Source organism: Akebia trifoliata, chromosome 12 (genome assembly GCF_017979445.1).
Source record: "Akebia trifoliata isolate Shusen 1 chromosome 12, ASM1797944v1, whole genome shotgun sequence".
Classification (NCBI taxonomy): Eukaryota; Viridiplantae; Streptophyta; class Magnoliopsida; order Ranunculales; family Lardizabalaceae; genus Akebia; species Akebia trifoliata.
This window is the reverse complement of record NC_141386.1, coordinates 34718132-34735699: the sequence shown is the minus strand read 5'-3', so window position 1 is coordinate 34735699 and position 17568 is coordinate 34718132. Positions and strand designations below refer to the sequence as shown.

The 17568-nt window shown below is 35.5% G+C and overlaps 2 protein-coding genes across 2 annotated transcripts; both read right to left on the bottom strand.

Moving 5' to 3' along the window:
* Positions 1 to 3464: 3464 nt before the first annotated feature.
* LOC147389835 (BTB/POZ domain-containing protein) lies at positions 3465 to 6491 on the bottom strand. The gene is made up of 2 exons (XM_086418948.1): positions 5186 to 6491; positions 3465 to 4882 (listed from the first exon to the last, which is right to left on the bottom strand). Exons 1-2 carry the CDS (start codon positions 6392 to 6394, stop codon positions 3944 to 3946), a joined length of 2148 nt encoding a protein of 715 aa, XP_086275074.1. The 5' UTR covers positions 6395 to 6491; the 3' UTR covers positions 3465 to 3943.
* Positions 6492 to 10884: 4393 nt separating this feature from the next.
* Positions 10885 to 17300, bottom strand: OVA6 (Class II aaRS and biotin synthetases superfamily protein). Its single transcript, XM_086418148.1, has 11 exons — positions 15807 to 17300; positions 15661 to 15717; positions 14827 to 14937; positions 14627 to 14713; positions 14408 to 14521; positions 14107 to 14313; positions 12812 to 12949; positions 12197 to 12358; positions 11767 to 11966; positions 11431 to 11514; positions 10885 to 11349 (listed from the first exon to the last, which is right to left on the bottom strand). Exons 1-11 carry the CDS (start codon positions 16170 to 16172, stop codon positions 11208 to 11210), a joined length of 1668 nt encoding a protein of 555 aa, XP_086274274.1. The 5' UTR covers positions 16173 to 17300; the 3' UTR covers positions 10885 to 11207.
* Between the last annotated feature and the right edge of the window lie 268 nt (positions 17301 to 17568).

Sequence of the window (17568 nt, the reverse complement as noted above, 5' to 3'; positions counted from 1 at the left end):
TGAATTGTTCACATTGGAGATGATGTTGCTATTGACAGGGTTACTATCATTGAAGAAATGATAGAAGAAATTAACGATGGAGTCATGATTATCTTTTTAACGTACACTTGAATTAATTAAAATAGATTTACTTTCATAAAAATGATCAATTTTAAATTGTAAAAGAATTTTTTTTCCAAGATATATATTAAGTGGTGGCAAAAGAGAAAGGAAACGAACAACATATGGTCCTATCGTAAGATATTTTTGAACTTAGTACTCTTGCATTTTCTTCTCCCATTGCTCTTGTTCTCGCACTTGCTCCTTACTATGGTCAATAATCTCGTGAACTACCATCTTCATTGCACTATTACTATCTCTGAACCTCATAACACCAAAGCCTAACCCCACCCCCAAAACTTTGTTGTGGGATTCATAGTTAATATTATTTATTAGGTTTTGTTGGAGGCAAGATTTGAACTCAAGACCTTATTTTCCCTTGAGTGTAATTGGTGTAGGATTTTTTTATTTTTTGGTGAAACCTTAGTTAAGAGAATATTTTATTTATGATAGTTGAAAAGTCAAATATTCTTTCTTTTGAGAATTGTAGAAATAACTCTCTAAATATTTAGTTCCACATCGAGTAAATATAAGAGTTATGATCAACTTATAAATGTTTCCACTCTCATACTTTCTTGAGTTTGAGAGAGAAAGAAATTGGGCCTCACACACACAGGGGAGCCCAAGACACCATGGGATTGCAGTCCATTGCGTTTGAGCTTTAACTATTATAAAATAGGAGTGTACCCTAGTGTTCTGTACGTAGAAATACAAACTGCAAACAAAAACTTCTGATCTCTCTCTTTTATGTTCTTCTACTTCTCACTGCTCGTACATCAACCAATTCGATCGAGTTCGTAGAAGGTATGTTATTTTTGAGTGCGCAGTTAACAGACTTGTGACTATTGATTTTGAAAATCAATCACCTGAAACCGATTGCATTGTGGATATCATCCTAAGAGGGTAGAATTGATTTTAAGAAAATCAGCTTTTCTATGCCTAAGTTACTCAAATCGATAAGATCATTCCAACTATTCTTATTGTCTGATTTATATAATCTTTTTTTTATTCAAATTTATACATTAGGTTCAACAAACTCAATCACCAAAACTAGTATTTTTGCTCTTCTTCAATATTCTTCCTAGTAAGGATCGTGATCCAACAATTAGTATCGTGTCATGATTAAATATCATCCAAAGATTATATTTCAATGCACGAAAACCATTTCAACGAAGTCAATGGTCTATTGAGAGCTTGTGATTGTATTAAATGGTACATCATAGCCTTATGTGGTAAGATTCAGGATCCAACACGATGTCCTGTTCCTATAAAATAGGTTAGGTGTCTACATGGCACACTTTAGTTGGTGTTTAAAACACATTGAGCTCCTAACCAAGTTGTTCATGCAGACCAATGTGTTTATTTCCTAATCAAATTGTGTGACGTAAACACCATTTGTATCTATAGAAACGGGACACCGTATGGGATCTTAACTCATGTGATAACTAGCAAGTTATATATACGAGTGCTGATTTTGTAACTCAACTTGACAGGATAACTCAAAAACTCATTGATGTGGCAAGTGCAAGAACCGACTCCGGGATACACAATTGCACATGTTTTATGGGGATGTGCGGTTGTGTATCCTGAAGGGAAAAATCTATGGTTCTTGTAGGGCACGCCAGTTGAGTTTTTGAGTTATCCTGTCAGGTTGAGTTACAAAATCATTACACTATATATATTTTCATTGATTAATGTTTGTTTTTAATGAGACCAGTAACTCAGTAATGCTAAGAACTGAACTAAGGTCTATAGTATCATCACCTATATATAGATTTTACCAACAAAGCTGATTGAGATTTTCTTAAACCATTTTCAATATAATGTAATTATTATCTTTGTTATAAGTTGATTTAATTACAAATTATTAGCTTTATATAAATTAGAAATATTCAAACAATATTTTTTTTGAAAGATAGTTGATTCCTCCAATCTTTTATAAATTGGGATGAGATTTTTAAAATGGTTAGCTAAGTTTGCAAGTTATAGTACTAATACTTGCCTTCCGCATTCATCGCTTGCCTATCACAGAAAGGAAACTCAACCTCCAAATAATATAATTTAAGTCAATAAATTCAACTCTTAAATAGAATAAACTTTTTCACTTTTCTTTTATGTAAAAAAAATTGAAAGTGCCCTAAATTTGCTCCTTCCAACTTTAGGAGAATAATATCAAAGAGGTCCATGACACAACAGGTATAAAAGAGCAAGTTTTGACCTATAAAAGGAACTACTAATAGGACAACTGAAAGGTTATTTGATGCTGACAACAAAATTTATGGAAGGATTATGGTCCTTCACATAATCAATAGAGATTTAAAGACAGCCCATCAGTCCTTAAACATTCACCTTTAGTAATTTTGTTGAGACTAATGATAAATCGATGTGGCAAAATATACGTGGTTTGTAAGCTGATGTGATAAGGGTACAGAGCCATTGATCTTTTCCTTGTGTATCCCCAAGAAAAAGATATATGATTATGTGCCCTTGCCACGCCAACCCATCGATTTATCTCGACTCATGTGTTAATACCCACTTTTACTATGTCACTCCACTTTCTTTTAGGTACTTTTTTCACTCTTTTAGATCCTTTAACTTATAGTAATGTCAGCATGAGTGTTGATACTATGACCTGGGTTCAAAATTAACATTCACTTGATAATCGTTAACTTGATTTCATAAAAATAAAATACAAAATAAAACAAAACCCTTCAATTCCGTTCTTTTTAATTTTGATGAAAATTGATTATCAAATTAATTCAATTGACTTTCTCTTAACTTATCATTTATTGAGTTTATTAAAAAACTTTCATGAATAATAATCTTTTACACACATTTATAATTTTTCACTCATCTTTTCAACAATCAGGATTGTGCTCCATTCAATCTTGATTGTCCACTATTCTTCTCCACAAATTTTGAATTGAAAGGTGGTATTTTCCTTTGTATTTATAAAATTTAACTAAATATTCTCTAAAAAATGTCACTCTAGATACGAATATTTGAGATGAATTACACCAATTATACTCTTGGCCAATAACTTAAGCACAAGTTCTTTTGCATCACATTTGCAGTCATAAGAAAATCTAGATTTGGAAAACCCAAATCCGTCTTAGAAATCACAATTCTAACATGACACACTTGACAAATAGAATCTAGTTTTCTTCATCAACTTATATAGAATTTTTTATTTATAATAAAGGGTTGATTCAAATTCTTCATCCCTTTTTATAAAGATGAACGGCACTGTAACAATCATTGTTGCTGATCCAAATAATTGCGATAAGGCATAATAGAAAACTCCTAGGTTTGTTTGATCTAATACGCATGGAAAATGGGCGGAAAAATAATTTCTTCAAGTAAACTGTGATTTTCAAACAAATCATTAAGCAATTTCCCTTACACCCTTAGAAAATGCTTTCCTACATCCAAGTATAATAACCCATCCAAAATGTAAAAAATCAACTTGTCTTATTTTCAAGGTGTAATCAAACAGTAGAATCCATTTTCCCAAGGAATCCACATTCCCTTGAAAATCAAGTCCCTGGAATCATACACACCATAGAAGAAATTAAAGAAAGAAGTAAATTTAAAGAAATTATTCCAAGGAAATTAGATACCAACCAACTTCTCCACTTCTTCATGGCTAAACCTGACCCAATCTAACAAATAAATCTTCCTCCAAGAAAATCAATCTTAAAGACCTTTAATCTTGACCGGGTTTAGAAGGAAGAAGATTGAAATCACCCCTAAAATGGAATCAGAACCAAGAGATTCACTTAAAAGGGTCAAGACCCATTGAAGAACCATTCCAAATTCTTCGAATTAGCAAGTTTTATGCTTTCTAGTCACAAGTGGCAGTTGCAACTCGGAGCTGGTGTGGTCGTTCTGGTTCACCATTTCGCCTCCAGAAAGCTCTCCTCCACCATACTTGGAACCCTCTTTGTATATTGGGGCAATCTTCGCCTGAGTTCAAGAATCGATCGAACCAAGCAAGTAAGATCTCTTGCTGCCAAGGTAGAGGTAGAGTGAGGATGGTATTACTAAGGCCATCCTCAATTAAGTGCCGATCGAGACCCTTGGAAGCTCTCCTCATCCATCCAAAATCGTTGTAAAATGGTTCCAACCATGTCTGCAAAAGTAAGCACCTTACTTCCTTAGAGGCCAAGAGCTGCCCTTTTCCAATCCCCACGAAGAGTCGTGCTGTGACCCTGCTCACCTCGTGTCTATGAATCACAGGGACTCGAGAATGCCCTTCGGATAGCTCAGATTGATCTGCCCATGTCTGCAAGAAGTCTTCAGCAATCTGCCGATCGATCAAAATATCCAGAATCCAATACAAATTGTCTGCTTGTCGTGCAATTTGACTTACATCTTGGAAGTCAGACGATGCTGCACGAAGAAAATGCAAGCGAAGGAGTTGCAAACAACCATAAGAAGCAGAGTAGAGAGACTCCTTACTAAGGTCATTCTGAGACGAATTCTCGCGAAGCATTTTCGATACCAACCCTTTCATCTCTCGCCTCGCTTTCTCATCCTTCCCTTCAAGAATCACCTGTAAGAGTTTAAGTAGAACTTCTTCGTTGTTGTTGTTCCCCACTTCGGGTTCTGCAATAACTTCCACTGAAACCCTCTTGAGAACTTCCCCTGCTCTAGGCCCATCGAGGTGAAGCTGAGATAAGACTGAAGCGACCTTGTCCTCTTCATCTTCAGCCCATGGAACTGCTTCTAAGTACTCCAAACAAGATAACACCCCAGCATCGAATTCTATCGCAGCTGAAACCTATATATCACTGAAGAAAATCAATCAAACATATATACCCAGGAGACCAAAAACATCAAGAATTCAAATTTAACAAAATAAAAACCCAACTGAAACCTATATCACTGAAAAAAATCAAACAAACATATACACCCAGAAGACAAAAAACCTCAAGAATTCAAATTTAAACCAAATAAAAACCCTATTGAAACCTATATCATTGAGAAAAAACAATCAAATATTTAAACCCATAAGACCAAAAACCTAAAGAATTAAAATTTAAACCAAATAAAATTCACAATGCCAGTTACTTTGGAGTCTTACCTTCAAGATACCCAATACTTTGGAGACATCCTCCTTCATGAGTTTCTTCCTGAGATCTTTACAGTACATCAACCTCAACGTTTCGATGTAGATTTCGACATCGTCACAATCCGATATCTCCACAATATGAGGCAATGATCTCTGCTGCTTCGACCAACGATCCGATAGCTTTGTAGCAAAAAATGTACTATGGGCAACAAGGATCTGCCGATGAACGTTCATGGAAACACTTAAACCGTCCTTAGAACTTAGGGTTAACTTAACATCACTCGAATTGGGTTCATTGAATTGGTTCCCAGGGCTGCAATTCCCTAAAATCTCCATGACACGTTGCTGCAAAAGAAGGTGTTTTTCTTGCAATGAAATTGGGGGTTTTCTTGAAACCGATGGGGCGTTAAAATTAGGAGGGATCTGGGTGGTGGTTCTGGGGTGACAATCTTGCTCAGTAGACATCATTTCAAAGAGGGTTGGACTTGATCTGGGTTTATCAAGCTGTTGAGGAGGCGACAGTGGGTTTAATAGGCCAGCAGTTAAGGCAGAATTGAACTTAGTGTAACAAGAAGGATAAGTACCATAAGCAGACCCACCACCACCAACAACTCCAACACCACCAACACCAGAAGTTGTAGAAGAATCCATAGTTGGAGAAACCCTACCAGGTGAAAACCTAAGCTTGAAAGATGAAGGTGACTGTGATGGTGATGGTGATGGAGATAAGTAAGATTTAAGGGTAACTGTTACAGAAGTGGGTTTTGTTTCTTGATCTGTAATTGATACAGTTTTATGTTGTTGTTGTTGTTGTTGTTGTTGTGGTGGTGGTGGAGGAGACGGTAGAGGTTTGGAAGCAGGGCAACACCAGGAGTTGTCAGGTGAGACTACAGTGGGTGGGTCACGTTTACGGTTGTGGGTCAGATCTGTAGAGGTGGTGATGGTGGTGGAGAAGGAGGAGGAGGAAGAGGAGTCAGGAGAAGTGGCGGAAGTAGAAATGGTGGTTTCACGACGCTTTCGACGTTTAAGTTTTGAAGTGGTTTGGTTATGGGTTTTGAGATGGGCGGCTGCTGCCATGAGAGAGTGTTTGTTGTCCTTTACGATCAGAATAAGAGAGAGAGAGAGAGTTTTGTTTTTGACGAGAAGTGGGAGGTGAAAAATATGAAATGGCGATCGACACGAGAGGACAGAGAGGGAAGACCGAGGAGCGTTAAAAGACATAAAAGACAGCAAGGAAGAAATTATATTGTACACTAAGTCAGAACTTTTTCCTTGATTAAATCAAGTTGATTGGTGATTTCTTTCCTTTATACTTAACTATTTGCGGTTGTGATCATCGATCATTGTAAATTATCAATGTGGGTCTACCCAAAAAAGTGGGTTAGAAGAGAGAGAATTTGGATTTGGATTTGCATTTGCTGCTTGTCACGTAGATGGAGAGGAGAGAGTGTACGACTGAATTTTATGTTTGGTTTTGTGTGTCAGATATGACAAACCGTGGGACATGATCAGATGCTAACCGCACTATGGTAATAAGCTAAGGTGAGTAGAGACCAAGGGGTAGCCAATCATAATGACAAAAAAATTATTTTATTTTGGGGGAAAATCGTGTTTAAAACACATAATATACCTCTAACGATTAAAACAATAAAAAAAAACCTGACTTATGAAAAATCCCCCCCCCCCCCCCCTCCCCTCCCCTCCTTTTTATCATTTTAAACAAGTTTTTTTTTTTTTCACATTTTTCTAAGAAAAAAAAAAGAGGCATTAAACACTTTCTTTGCTTAATGCGTGATTTGATGATTCATAAGTGTAGAAATATAGGATTTTATGATGATATCTTGATGTTATGATTCATATTTTCATATTTTGAATAAAAAATATATTGATGAGTAACTTTTTTTTTTTTTCATCATAACAATTATAATTATGTTTGAGAACATGTTATAATGGAAATAAATAATAAATTAAAATAAATAACTCATTTTAATATATATATATATATATATATATATATATATATATATATATTTATCGTTTTTTGTTTTTATGTTTTTTACTAAAGTTTTCCCTTGTCGTTTTAAACCCGTTATCTGACTTTGTACTATTGTGGCAATGGATACCCATTTAACCAAACCAGATAACCTTATTTCTGAATCCATTTGATTGGAATCGATTGAGAATGGAAACTGATTAAAATTGATACAAACCAAAAATCAAAATCATTTAAGAAGAAATTTTTTCATGATTCTAATTCCAATTTCATTTATTTGGGAACCAAAATCAAAATCAGTAAAAGAAAAAAGTTAATAAAATTTAATGGTTCTAGATCGAATGCCTTCAAGAACCAAACCAAAATTAACTCATGTCATCTTCTCCTTGGAGCTATCCTATGTGGGTCGGCGAAAATCCACCAAATGACAAACTCTCCCTCCTTCAAATTTAATTTATATGGAGATGAAATCTAGATACTTAAAATAGAGAGTAATTTTCTAGGAATCATCTATTGTTCTTTAACTGCTCTTATTTAATTTGGATTTTTTTCACTTTTGATGGCTCTACTTGCTGTGCAATGCTAGGATTTGGAGTGAACGAAAAGCCTCGATACCAAAGATCAATTTTACACCAAAATTTGACTGATTCTTATATCTTTTTCATCGATTTTTCAATGTGTGTGATCCAGAATTTATTTATTTTTTTTAGAGAGCACATGTTTCCACCCTTACTTTTCATTATAGAACATTAATTAAATTAAATTTGACTCAGTCTTAATCTTTATCATGGATTTTTCAATATCGGTGATCTAGGAAATATTTTATTTTTAGGGAAATTCTATTTTCTTACCAACATTTTGTTATAATAATACATCAATTTATAAAATTAAATGTACATAAATGAACACCATTAGATAACATATAAATTTGACTCAGTCTAATATCTTCATCATGGATTTTTCGATGTGCTTGATTCTGAAAATTATCTATATTTAGAAAACTTTTATTTCTACTCCTACTTTTATTTATTTTTTAATAAAATTAAATATAACACATAAATGTGATTTAGTCTTATATATTTATCATGGAATTTTCAATATGCTTGAACTAGAAATTATCTTATTTTTAGAGAATATATGCATTTAAAATGCATCTTACATTTTTTACGATTAAAAAACATGACTTTTTCATTTGTAACAAAAAAATATCATTTTTTTCTATAAAAAAAATAAAATTTAACACTTTTTTTTTTTTTTTTAATTTTTAATGTGAGATGAGATTTGATATATATAATAGAATTTGGTGATTCACAAATGTAAAAAATATATATATTTCTTTTATCTTTTATTTAAATTATTTTTGTGACTACTTATACAACTAAAAACCTTGGACAATAGTAAATAAGAATAAATTACCTTCAAAACAAATATATATTTATTTTTTTTCCAAACTTAAATCAAAACCATCAAAGAATTGGAGTCCATCAAACAAATCATGATCCTCTACTCCACTTTTTGTCTAAAAGTCAAGTCTTTTGCCATTGAGAGAGAGTGAGCTTATCTACTTTCTCTATCTCCATCCACCTCAGCCTAAGTAACGTCCCCTTCACATTAAAATACCGGTCTCAAACCTGAATAAAGGACCAATGCCTTATAAGGTTGGCAATTGGTATAAAAATCCCTCATCCCCTAACATGAACCCTAATCAGTTTTTTAAATTAAATTAAAATCATAACGAACACAAGCTCATCCCCCCCTCATGATTATGTTTTTAATCGATAGTGATCACGTTTTTAATATTGAAATTCTATATGAGCTTTTCAAGTAAACTATATTTAGTCGTAATTATATATCGATATAGCAGGTTCAGTGGCACGTATGGCCACGAGGGTCATCGATATAATTCAAGTATTTAGTAAGACTTAACAAGTATGCTTAGCACCTCTAAAATGGGTTTCACATTAATAAATTAAAATTGAAGGACAAAATAGATAAAATGGAGAAAAGTGAGGATTAGTTATGATCACTTTTAAGCACGGTTTCTGATGCTTGCTTGCACTTAGAAAATTCATTTATAACTCGATGGGTGACCATGTGCTTTCTTCTTTCTTTTTCTCTTTATTTATTTCTTCCAGACAGCCTATGAACGTAAAGAATATGGAGCCTAGAGAAGTAACCATTAAAAGAATAAGAAATCATAGCATGTAGCATTGATTCATGAAACAATGATGATCCTAACCATCGATCAATTGTATTCTATTTGTACGACCCATAATGTGATGGGAATTTTAGTTGCTTAAGAACCACTCGATCAAACTAATTTTTGTGGTCAATAAGGTACCCTATTGATCTTACAATCCGGAATAAAAAGACTAATACACCAATTGTGAGACATGGGTTAGAGTAACTCCAACGCAAATAGGCATATCTGCTAGTTATTTTTATTGTGGAGACTAATTTTGCCTAATCAAGGGATCTTCACTCCAATTGTAAGAGTCAAAATGACTCTACAAATTCAATTATGGTAAAAAAAAAAAAAAAAAAAAAAATTTCACAACAAAGTCGACCTCATTTTTTATTGCCAACAACTAGAGAGAGAGAGAAACTCACTCTCTTCTTTCGCTTTTTCGACTTTCTCTCTCTTTAGAATATTTTGAAGTAATGAGTCATAATCCAAATGTGTTAAGAGTGATTTTGGATGACCCAAACTCTATAAAATAATAGTTGGGAGACAATACAGAACTAGAGCCCAAGTGCATTGGAGTTGTTCTCTGGCACCAACTATACATATTGCAATACCATGACTAGATGATTTTGAGAGTCTTGATTTTCTAACTCCCCCCTCTAACATACTCCCCCTCTACTCTCCCTACATGGCATTCTATAGAATCGTAGATTTTCTTTTCCTCAGGTGCACAACTATATCTCAAGAAAGAAAATCTACAGTTCTGCCACATACCACATCGGGAGAGTATTGGGGGGGGGGGGGGGAGAGAGTCGGAAAACCATTATTCTAAAATTTATTGAGAGAGGGCCTAATGGGAATTCTGCCAACTTTTACAATTGAAAATATTCTACTAGAAAACATTGGAAATAGAAGTTGAGAACCATGTTTTTTGATAACTTAATTTGTTAAAAACAGCTTCGAATTATGGATCAATAATAATAATAATAGGGTCTTGTCTGCAATAAATACACTTTGAAAAAAATTGGATTTTGCAGCAAAAATGTCTTTAAAAATATTTTTTTTTTTACCAAATTACCCTCAAATACTTACTCGCAAAGCGTATTTATTGCACTTTAAGGTACACATTAACAAAAACCCATAATAACAATAACAAAATCCTGAATGCTTTTGTACAGAATGAAGCATCATTTGGTAATTTTGGGCTTTCCAAGCCAAATACTAAATTTTAAACTACTTTTTGTGTCAGATATGGTGTTTGAATTTCCCTAATCGCAAGGAAACAAGAAGCCCAATATATCATTTTCATCCTAATTGCAACCCAAATGCATTAACAAACAATTGTATATCTCCCAAAAGCACTTCCCAGTGAAAAAAAAAGATTTATGGTTTTGTGTATCCCAAGGCAAATGATCAACAGTTCTGTGGTTGGGGTGTAGGCCGTATGTCAGAGGGGACAGCAGAAAATCATTATTAAAAAAAAAAATACGACAAGCATGACCAAGTCATGTATCGAATGGGGCACCTATGAAATGAGACCAATATCTCTTGTTAAAAAAGAAAAAGAGTACCAAGTACACCACCTTTCCAAAAAAAATACACTTGAGGCTTAATTTTTCCAAAACCATGAATACAAATAATAATAACTCTGAAAATTGATAATAATTAAGAAAATACAAAGCTTTTCGTAAATTAAACCTATAGAAAACATGGTTATGGTTATTCTAGGGTATAACCATAACCTTGTGAAAGGAGGGTGTGTAAAAAAAAAAAAAAAAGTGCATGTCAAGAGACATGAAGAAAGAATTGCAGTCTTGATACCTCTCGAGAAATATGAAGAGATGGAGGTCCATGGCTTAATAAGATTTCGCAAATATTGCAACTTCGTCTGCTGGATTCCCAGTCATCAAGCATGTTTTCGTCCCTTGAGTCTGCTCGAAAGGGAAACACCTAATGGTAGCTCCAGTCTCTTCCTTCACCCTTAACTCTTCCGTGTCACTAAACCACCATCAACCAGTCTTTAGTACTAAGTAGAAGTATATATGTAAAATACTAGAAATGTGTGTGAAATGTGAATACCTTGCTGACCATGGACCCCTTGCCCATTTGCCTTGAGAGATTGCCACCTTGAGCTCATCATACGAGCTCACATCCACAATGTTACTGCACAAAGAATTCCTGATATAAATTACTTCTTTCTACGCTTTAAATATAAATTATTTGCAAATGCAAGGATCAGATATCGACCAAAAAGTACACTTCTATTGTTCATTTAAACAATACCATGAACCAGCGTTGATGATGATGATAGGTGGCTATGCTATTGATATGAATAGGATACATGCATATGCAATGGGACAAGTATATGTAACAAACATGAGATAGCATAGGCATTGCGAAAAGCAGGAGATATACCTATCACGGAACAATTTTGCCTTCTCTAAAAGAGATAACTGGATCTCATCCAACTTTTCCTTAATGTAGGCTTCCAACGTTGAAGGTTCCATGGATACTCCAAAAGTTTTCCCTTGTTTTCCAGGAACATCTCTCCTAGATACGACCAAAGTCCCACTTGCAACATCACGAGGCCCGATTTCAATCCTTAAAGGCACACCCTGATGAATGAGAATATTTATAGTCAAGACTAGCAAAAAAATAAAATCCTGCTATAAGAAAATGTGGTGTATATAACCTTTGTCAAAAAGCAAATTTGATAGCTATCTCACAACCAACAAACAAGACCCAAGCATTGTGACTAAATATTGCAGCATGTTGATACCAAATTATGAAATTAACTTCATCGACAATCGGATTTAAAATTTGATTATTGAGAATTAGAGCATACTTTCATTTCCCAAAAATTGAACTTCCATCCTGGTGTTCTTTGCTCTGAGTCATCCAGTTTAACTTTGATCCCAGCTGTTTTCAATACTTTGCCTATCGACGATGCAGCATTGAGAACTCCTGTTTTCTCATCCGCTTTCTTCCAAATTGGTACAATTACCACCTGGCAATATGTAATTTACAATTAAATGAAATAATTATGAACTCGCAACTTATATGACGGGAAAATGTGATTATTTTGGCCATTTTGAATCCAAACTGCTTTGTCCATATAGGATGGTTAAATAAGACTAAATGCACAAATACATACATAACTTGATACATTATATATTAAATAACTTCTTCGTTCCTATCCACAAAACATGGTTGAGAACTTGTTATTAATGGATCCTGGACACATTTGAAGATATCCAGTTTCTTGAATGAGAAATAATAAAGTGTAATTTACGCTAATGAGTGTTATCTATATCTATAACTGCCTCAATGTTAAAACTCATGCATATGCACACCAAGAACATTAACCACGAGTCTAACCCCACAAATATGATTATAGTTGACTTAAGATGTAACCAGCATATGAGGGCCACAGTAAAGCTTCAGATAGTAGCAGACTTACCTGTATCGGTGCAACCTTCGGAGGAAGCATTAAACCAGCATCATCTCCATGAGACATGATGATACCACCAATAAAACGGGTGCTGATAGCCCATGACGTCTGCCATACATGTTGCCTTTGTCCATTTTCATCAGTGAACTGTCCCAGCACACATTTTAAACAAAATGCAAGGCATTATATAATATAATTATATTACCTATGAAGAATTTGAATCAAAACATCACGAATTCTGGGTACAAACCTAGCAACCAGTGATACGGTACATCAATTAACCAACAATATTTTAGGATTTGTTGTTGTACCAAAACGTAGTGTTCATGGACACATGTGTCAACACACGAATGTCATCCTGACATACAGGAGTACAACCTTCATTCTACTGATTTTGTAGAAGAAAATGACTCTTAAAAGACAGCTAGTGTGCTCCATTCTCCACACTCCACAGTGACACCAAAATTTTCAGACACCTCTAGATTTGAGGCTAACATTACAAATGTTTTTACGTTTCTTCTTTGTGCCCTAGGGAGTTTTTGTGGGGCCTCCCCCTAAGTTGTGCTTGGGCACACACCTTTAAAAACATCAAATGAACATAGTGACACCAAAATTTATTTAACTTCTAAATATTTTGACATTAAGATCCAAACTAATAACTTGGGTTGTCCTCAATATGCGTGTTAGTGGAGAATGCAAGCATACAACCGCATGACCTACAAACTACACCAGATTACCACTACCACACTTCAACCTTAATGGGCTAATCTAGGCAATGATTAGGCCCAAACATGAGTATGGATCAAGAGTCATGTTTCCTAGCAAACAACAAAAGGCCTGGAATGAAACCGGGGAAAATCCGCAAATGAAAAAGAAATTGCAAAAACAGGTATGCACTAAGAGTATAACTTTGCCGAGCCACTTGCATTAGCCACTCTACATGGACTGATATTTTAAACCTTGCTGTCGAGAGTGCCAAAGAGCAGTGTTAGTATTGTCGAGAGTGCTAAACAATGGTAACAAAGGAAAATGTCCCAACTAGTTAACTGACCCGTCCACCCCACTCAATTAATGTAATATCCTTTCTATCAATACTAGATGGTTCTTTAAGTAACAAACAATTTAAGGAAAGTCTAGTCAGATAGACGTGGTGGATGGGATATATATATATATATATATATATATATATATATATCAGAACAAGAGAGTTTAAGAAAGAAAAATCACACAACAAACAAAAAATCGGCTTTAAGACACTTCTTTAATGAAAACTGTGTGGAAGTATAATTTAGTTTGTTAAATACCTGTGTCCCAAAGGCACGGGAAAAATTCTGCCCAAGGTTATGGCTTGTTCCAGCCTGTAAAGCCTTTCTATCACCCATCATAGCTTCAATTGTATAGGTCCTTGATGCACCAGCAAATGTCTCAACCTTTGATTTTCGACCAGTAATAACAGGTACTGCGGCTTCCTCATAAGCAAATTTCTCATAAACATCAATCATCTGTAATGCCTGCAGCATAGCAACATCAGTTAGTTAAATCAAAATAAGAATACAATTGAAATTATACAACTTGGAGACATCTTTAGATGTATAACAAGCAAACCTCTTTTTCGGCTTCTTCTGGTGTTGCATGAGCTGTATGGCCCTCCTGCCAAAGAAATTCAAGGGTCCTCACAAATGGTTTTGTGCGCATTTCCCATCTTGTAACATTTGCCCACTGAAAAGAATAAATTGAAACAAAAGAAAAAAAAAAAAAAAATCAGTAAGTACTTCCCATATAAAGTAATTCTAAGAAGTTTGGTCATGAAATGAGTTACTCTACCTGATTGACCATGAGAGGAAGATCACGGTAACTATGAATCCATTGAGTAAACATGTGATTTACAATGGTTTCACTAGTAGGTCGTACCTGCCAATACCTCAAAAGTGAAACCAAAAGGAATTAAAGCCAAACTCGGGCCAAAATATTTTCCTGACTTAACTAAAGATATAACGAAGTAATATATGCAAGAAAGTAATTACCACAAGTTTCTCTTCAAGTTCTTTTCCTCCTCCAATAGTTACAAGTGCTAATTCTGGACTGAAACCCTCAACATGGCTAGCTTCTTTCTCTATGAATGAGTATGGTATAAACTGCAGTAACGATAAATATATAGATATGAAAAATTGAAAATACAACCCAGAACAAAAAATTGATGAAATAAGTTGTTTGTGCAATATCAATGTTATTGGCCTGACAACAATGTCTTTCTTCAAAGCCGTATGCTATTGTTGGCCGGACAAAGCTATGGGCATTATACCCTAATGGGCTCTACTGGACAACTCCACACACCAACTTGAGTAGAATTTGATAAAAGATGTATTGCATTTTGAGATTGGTTCACAGATTAATACTAATTCAATTCTTTTTGTAGGTAAATTTTCCCACTCAATGTTCGTAGATGGGGTTTTTTTTTTTAAGTAAGATGTCTCCAAAATTTAAAGCTCAGAACATAGAACTAAGAACTCTATACTAGAAGCTCCATTCTCCATGATTCAATATAAACCCAAGTTCAATTTTCCTCAAATTAACTTCCTTTTTATAGTTCAACAGTACTGGGTATTCTAATTGTTTCTCTCCAGTGCTCGAAGAAAGCAGGAATACCACTCGGATTTCCATTTCTCAGCTTTAATGCTCTGTTTAGAGATCTTAACTAGGTTCTTTTTCTTTCCACTCATTTCTAACACTAAATTATAAGCAGACCCAACTTTCCACTCAAAACGAAGAATTAAAAAAATAATAATAATAATAATAATAAATTACAAAGAAAACATACCAAAAACACTAAAATTTGTACAAATAAGATTAACCCAAACCTGTGGAAAATACATGTTACTGTGCCCAGTCTCCTTGAACTTGACATTTAAATAATCCTGCAGAAAGGGTATCGAAATTGAACTAAAAATCACAATAAAACACGAAAAAGGAACAAACTTTAATGATTTATCGATTGAAAAAGAACCTGAATAGCTTCCCAAATAGCGTAGCCGTAAGGGCGAATAACCATAGTACCACGGACGGGGCCGTAATCGGCGAGTTCGGCATTGGAGATGATATCAAGATACCAGGCGTTGAAGTCTTGAGAGCGAGGTGTGATGAAACCTTCTTGGCTTGATTTCTGTTGATGTCTCTCCTCATTATTAATGTTCTCTGCTTGTGACTTGTCTTTCTTTGATGTGCTTTGACTTTGAGTGGAGAAGTTGCTTGAAATGGAAGCGAAGGGCTTGCGAGAGATATGGTAGTGGTGGCAGAAGGGCAGAGCAGAGGAGCGAGCAATAATGGAGGACGAGAAGAAGAGTGTGAGAGATGGGAGTTTCAGAGCCCCCATGTTTACTTTAGCCTCTCTCTTTCTACTTCTCTTAAAGTTCAAACGCCCGTAGAAGATGAGGCTTTGGTTTCAAAACTCGGTTTCAGATTTGTCTTGGACGAGTCAAATAGGTTCACAACGTGGTTTTAAAACTCGGTTTCCCTCGTCTATGTCCGATACCGAGTTGTCTCGGACGATTCATATCGTCTCGTTCGAGTTATCTCGCCTCGTTCGGCAATGAGAAAGGTTATAAAACATTTAAAAAATTTGGGAAAATTATGAAAACTGTAGATGCGCATTTTCGCTCTACTTTTCGATCTCAGATGCCACCTTGCGATCCCCTCTCCTCGTTCTCCTAGGTGTACCTACATCGACACCACTCCGACGCCCAAGTCAGAGATAGTACAAAAATGAGTTCAGTTTGGGGAGGGGAGAAAATCATACCTTTTAGCTTAGTTGTCCATCTATTTATATAGAGATGAGACCTTAGGACTTAATTGGATCCCACTACCGATTTTACCCTTTTCCAACTTAGAAGGGGATTTTGGGACGTATCTCGTACATATTTTGTATTTTCTACCGAGCTTACCCTCGTATATCCATACCAAACTCGAATCCATAGGTGCCACGTGTCACCCCTCAGTTCCTAGTGAGAAATATCCTCTACAATACCCCCTCTCGGGGGTTTGGACTTTTAGTTCGAGCGCCCGAGAATAAATGAATGGTACTATGTGACACGTGGTCACGTACCCCATAAATTATCATTTCCTGATTATTGACTGCGCTTGGTGCCATCATATACCCGATCTCCAAAGCCAATAGATATAACCCCCTACGGTCGGGTTTAGAACATAAATCAATTAAACCCACCCCCAATGGATGGACTTGCCTCCCTTATGAACCAGTCGTTATATAAAAAAGACAAAGATGAGTTAACCCGACCCTCATTGATCGGGCTTGGTTCCCTTCACTCGCCAAGATTTTCATTGCGTGCCGACCCCCTTACAGTCGAGATTTGCTCCTATCATGAGCCAGGATTTTCGTTAAATAGTAGAATACCCGATCGAAATCCCAGATCGGGTTTGGATCCCAAAATGATCCAAGATTTTAATAAATAATAGAATAACTGATCGAAGTCCCGGATCGAGCTCGGCTCCCCTGATGGGCTTTGACTTTGATAAATAATAGAATAACCGATCGAAGTCCCAGATCGGGCTCGGCTCCCCTGATAGGCCAAGGCTTTGATAAATAATAAAATAACCGATCGAAGTCCCAGATCGGGCTCGGCTCCCCTGATGGGCCAAGGCTTTGATAAAATAACCGATCGAAATCCCAGATCGGGCTCGACTCCCCGATAGGCCAAGGCTTTGATAAATGGTAGAATAACCGATCGAAGTCCTAGATCGGGCTCGGCTCC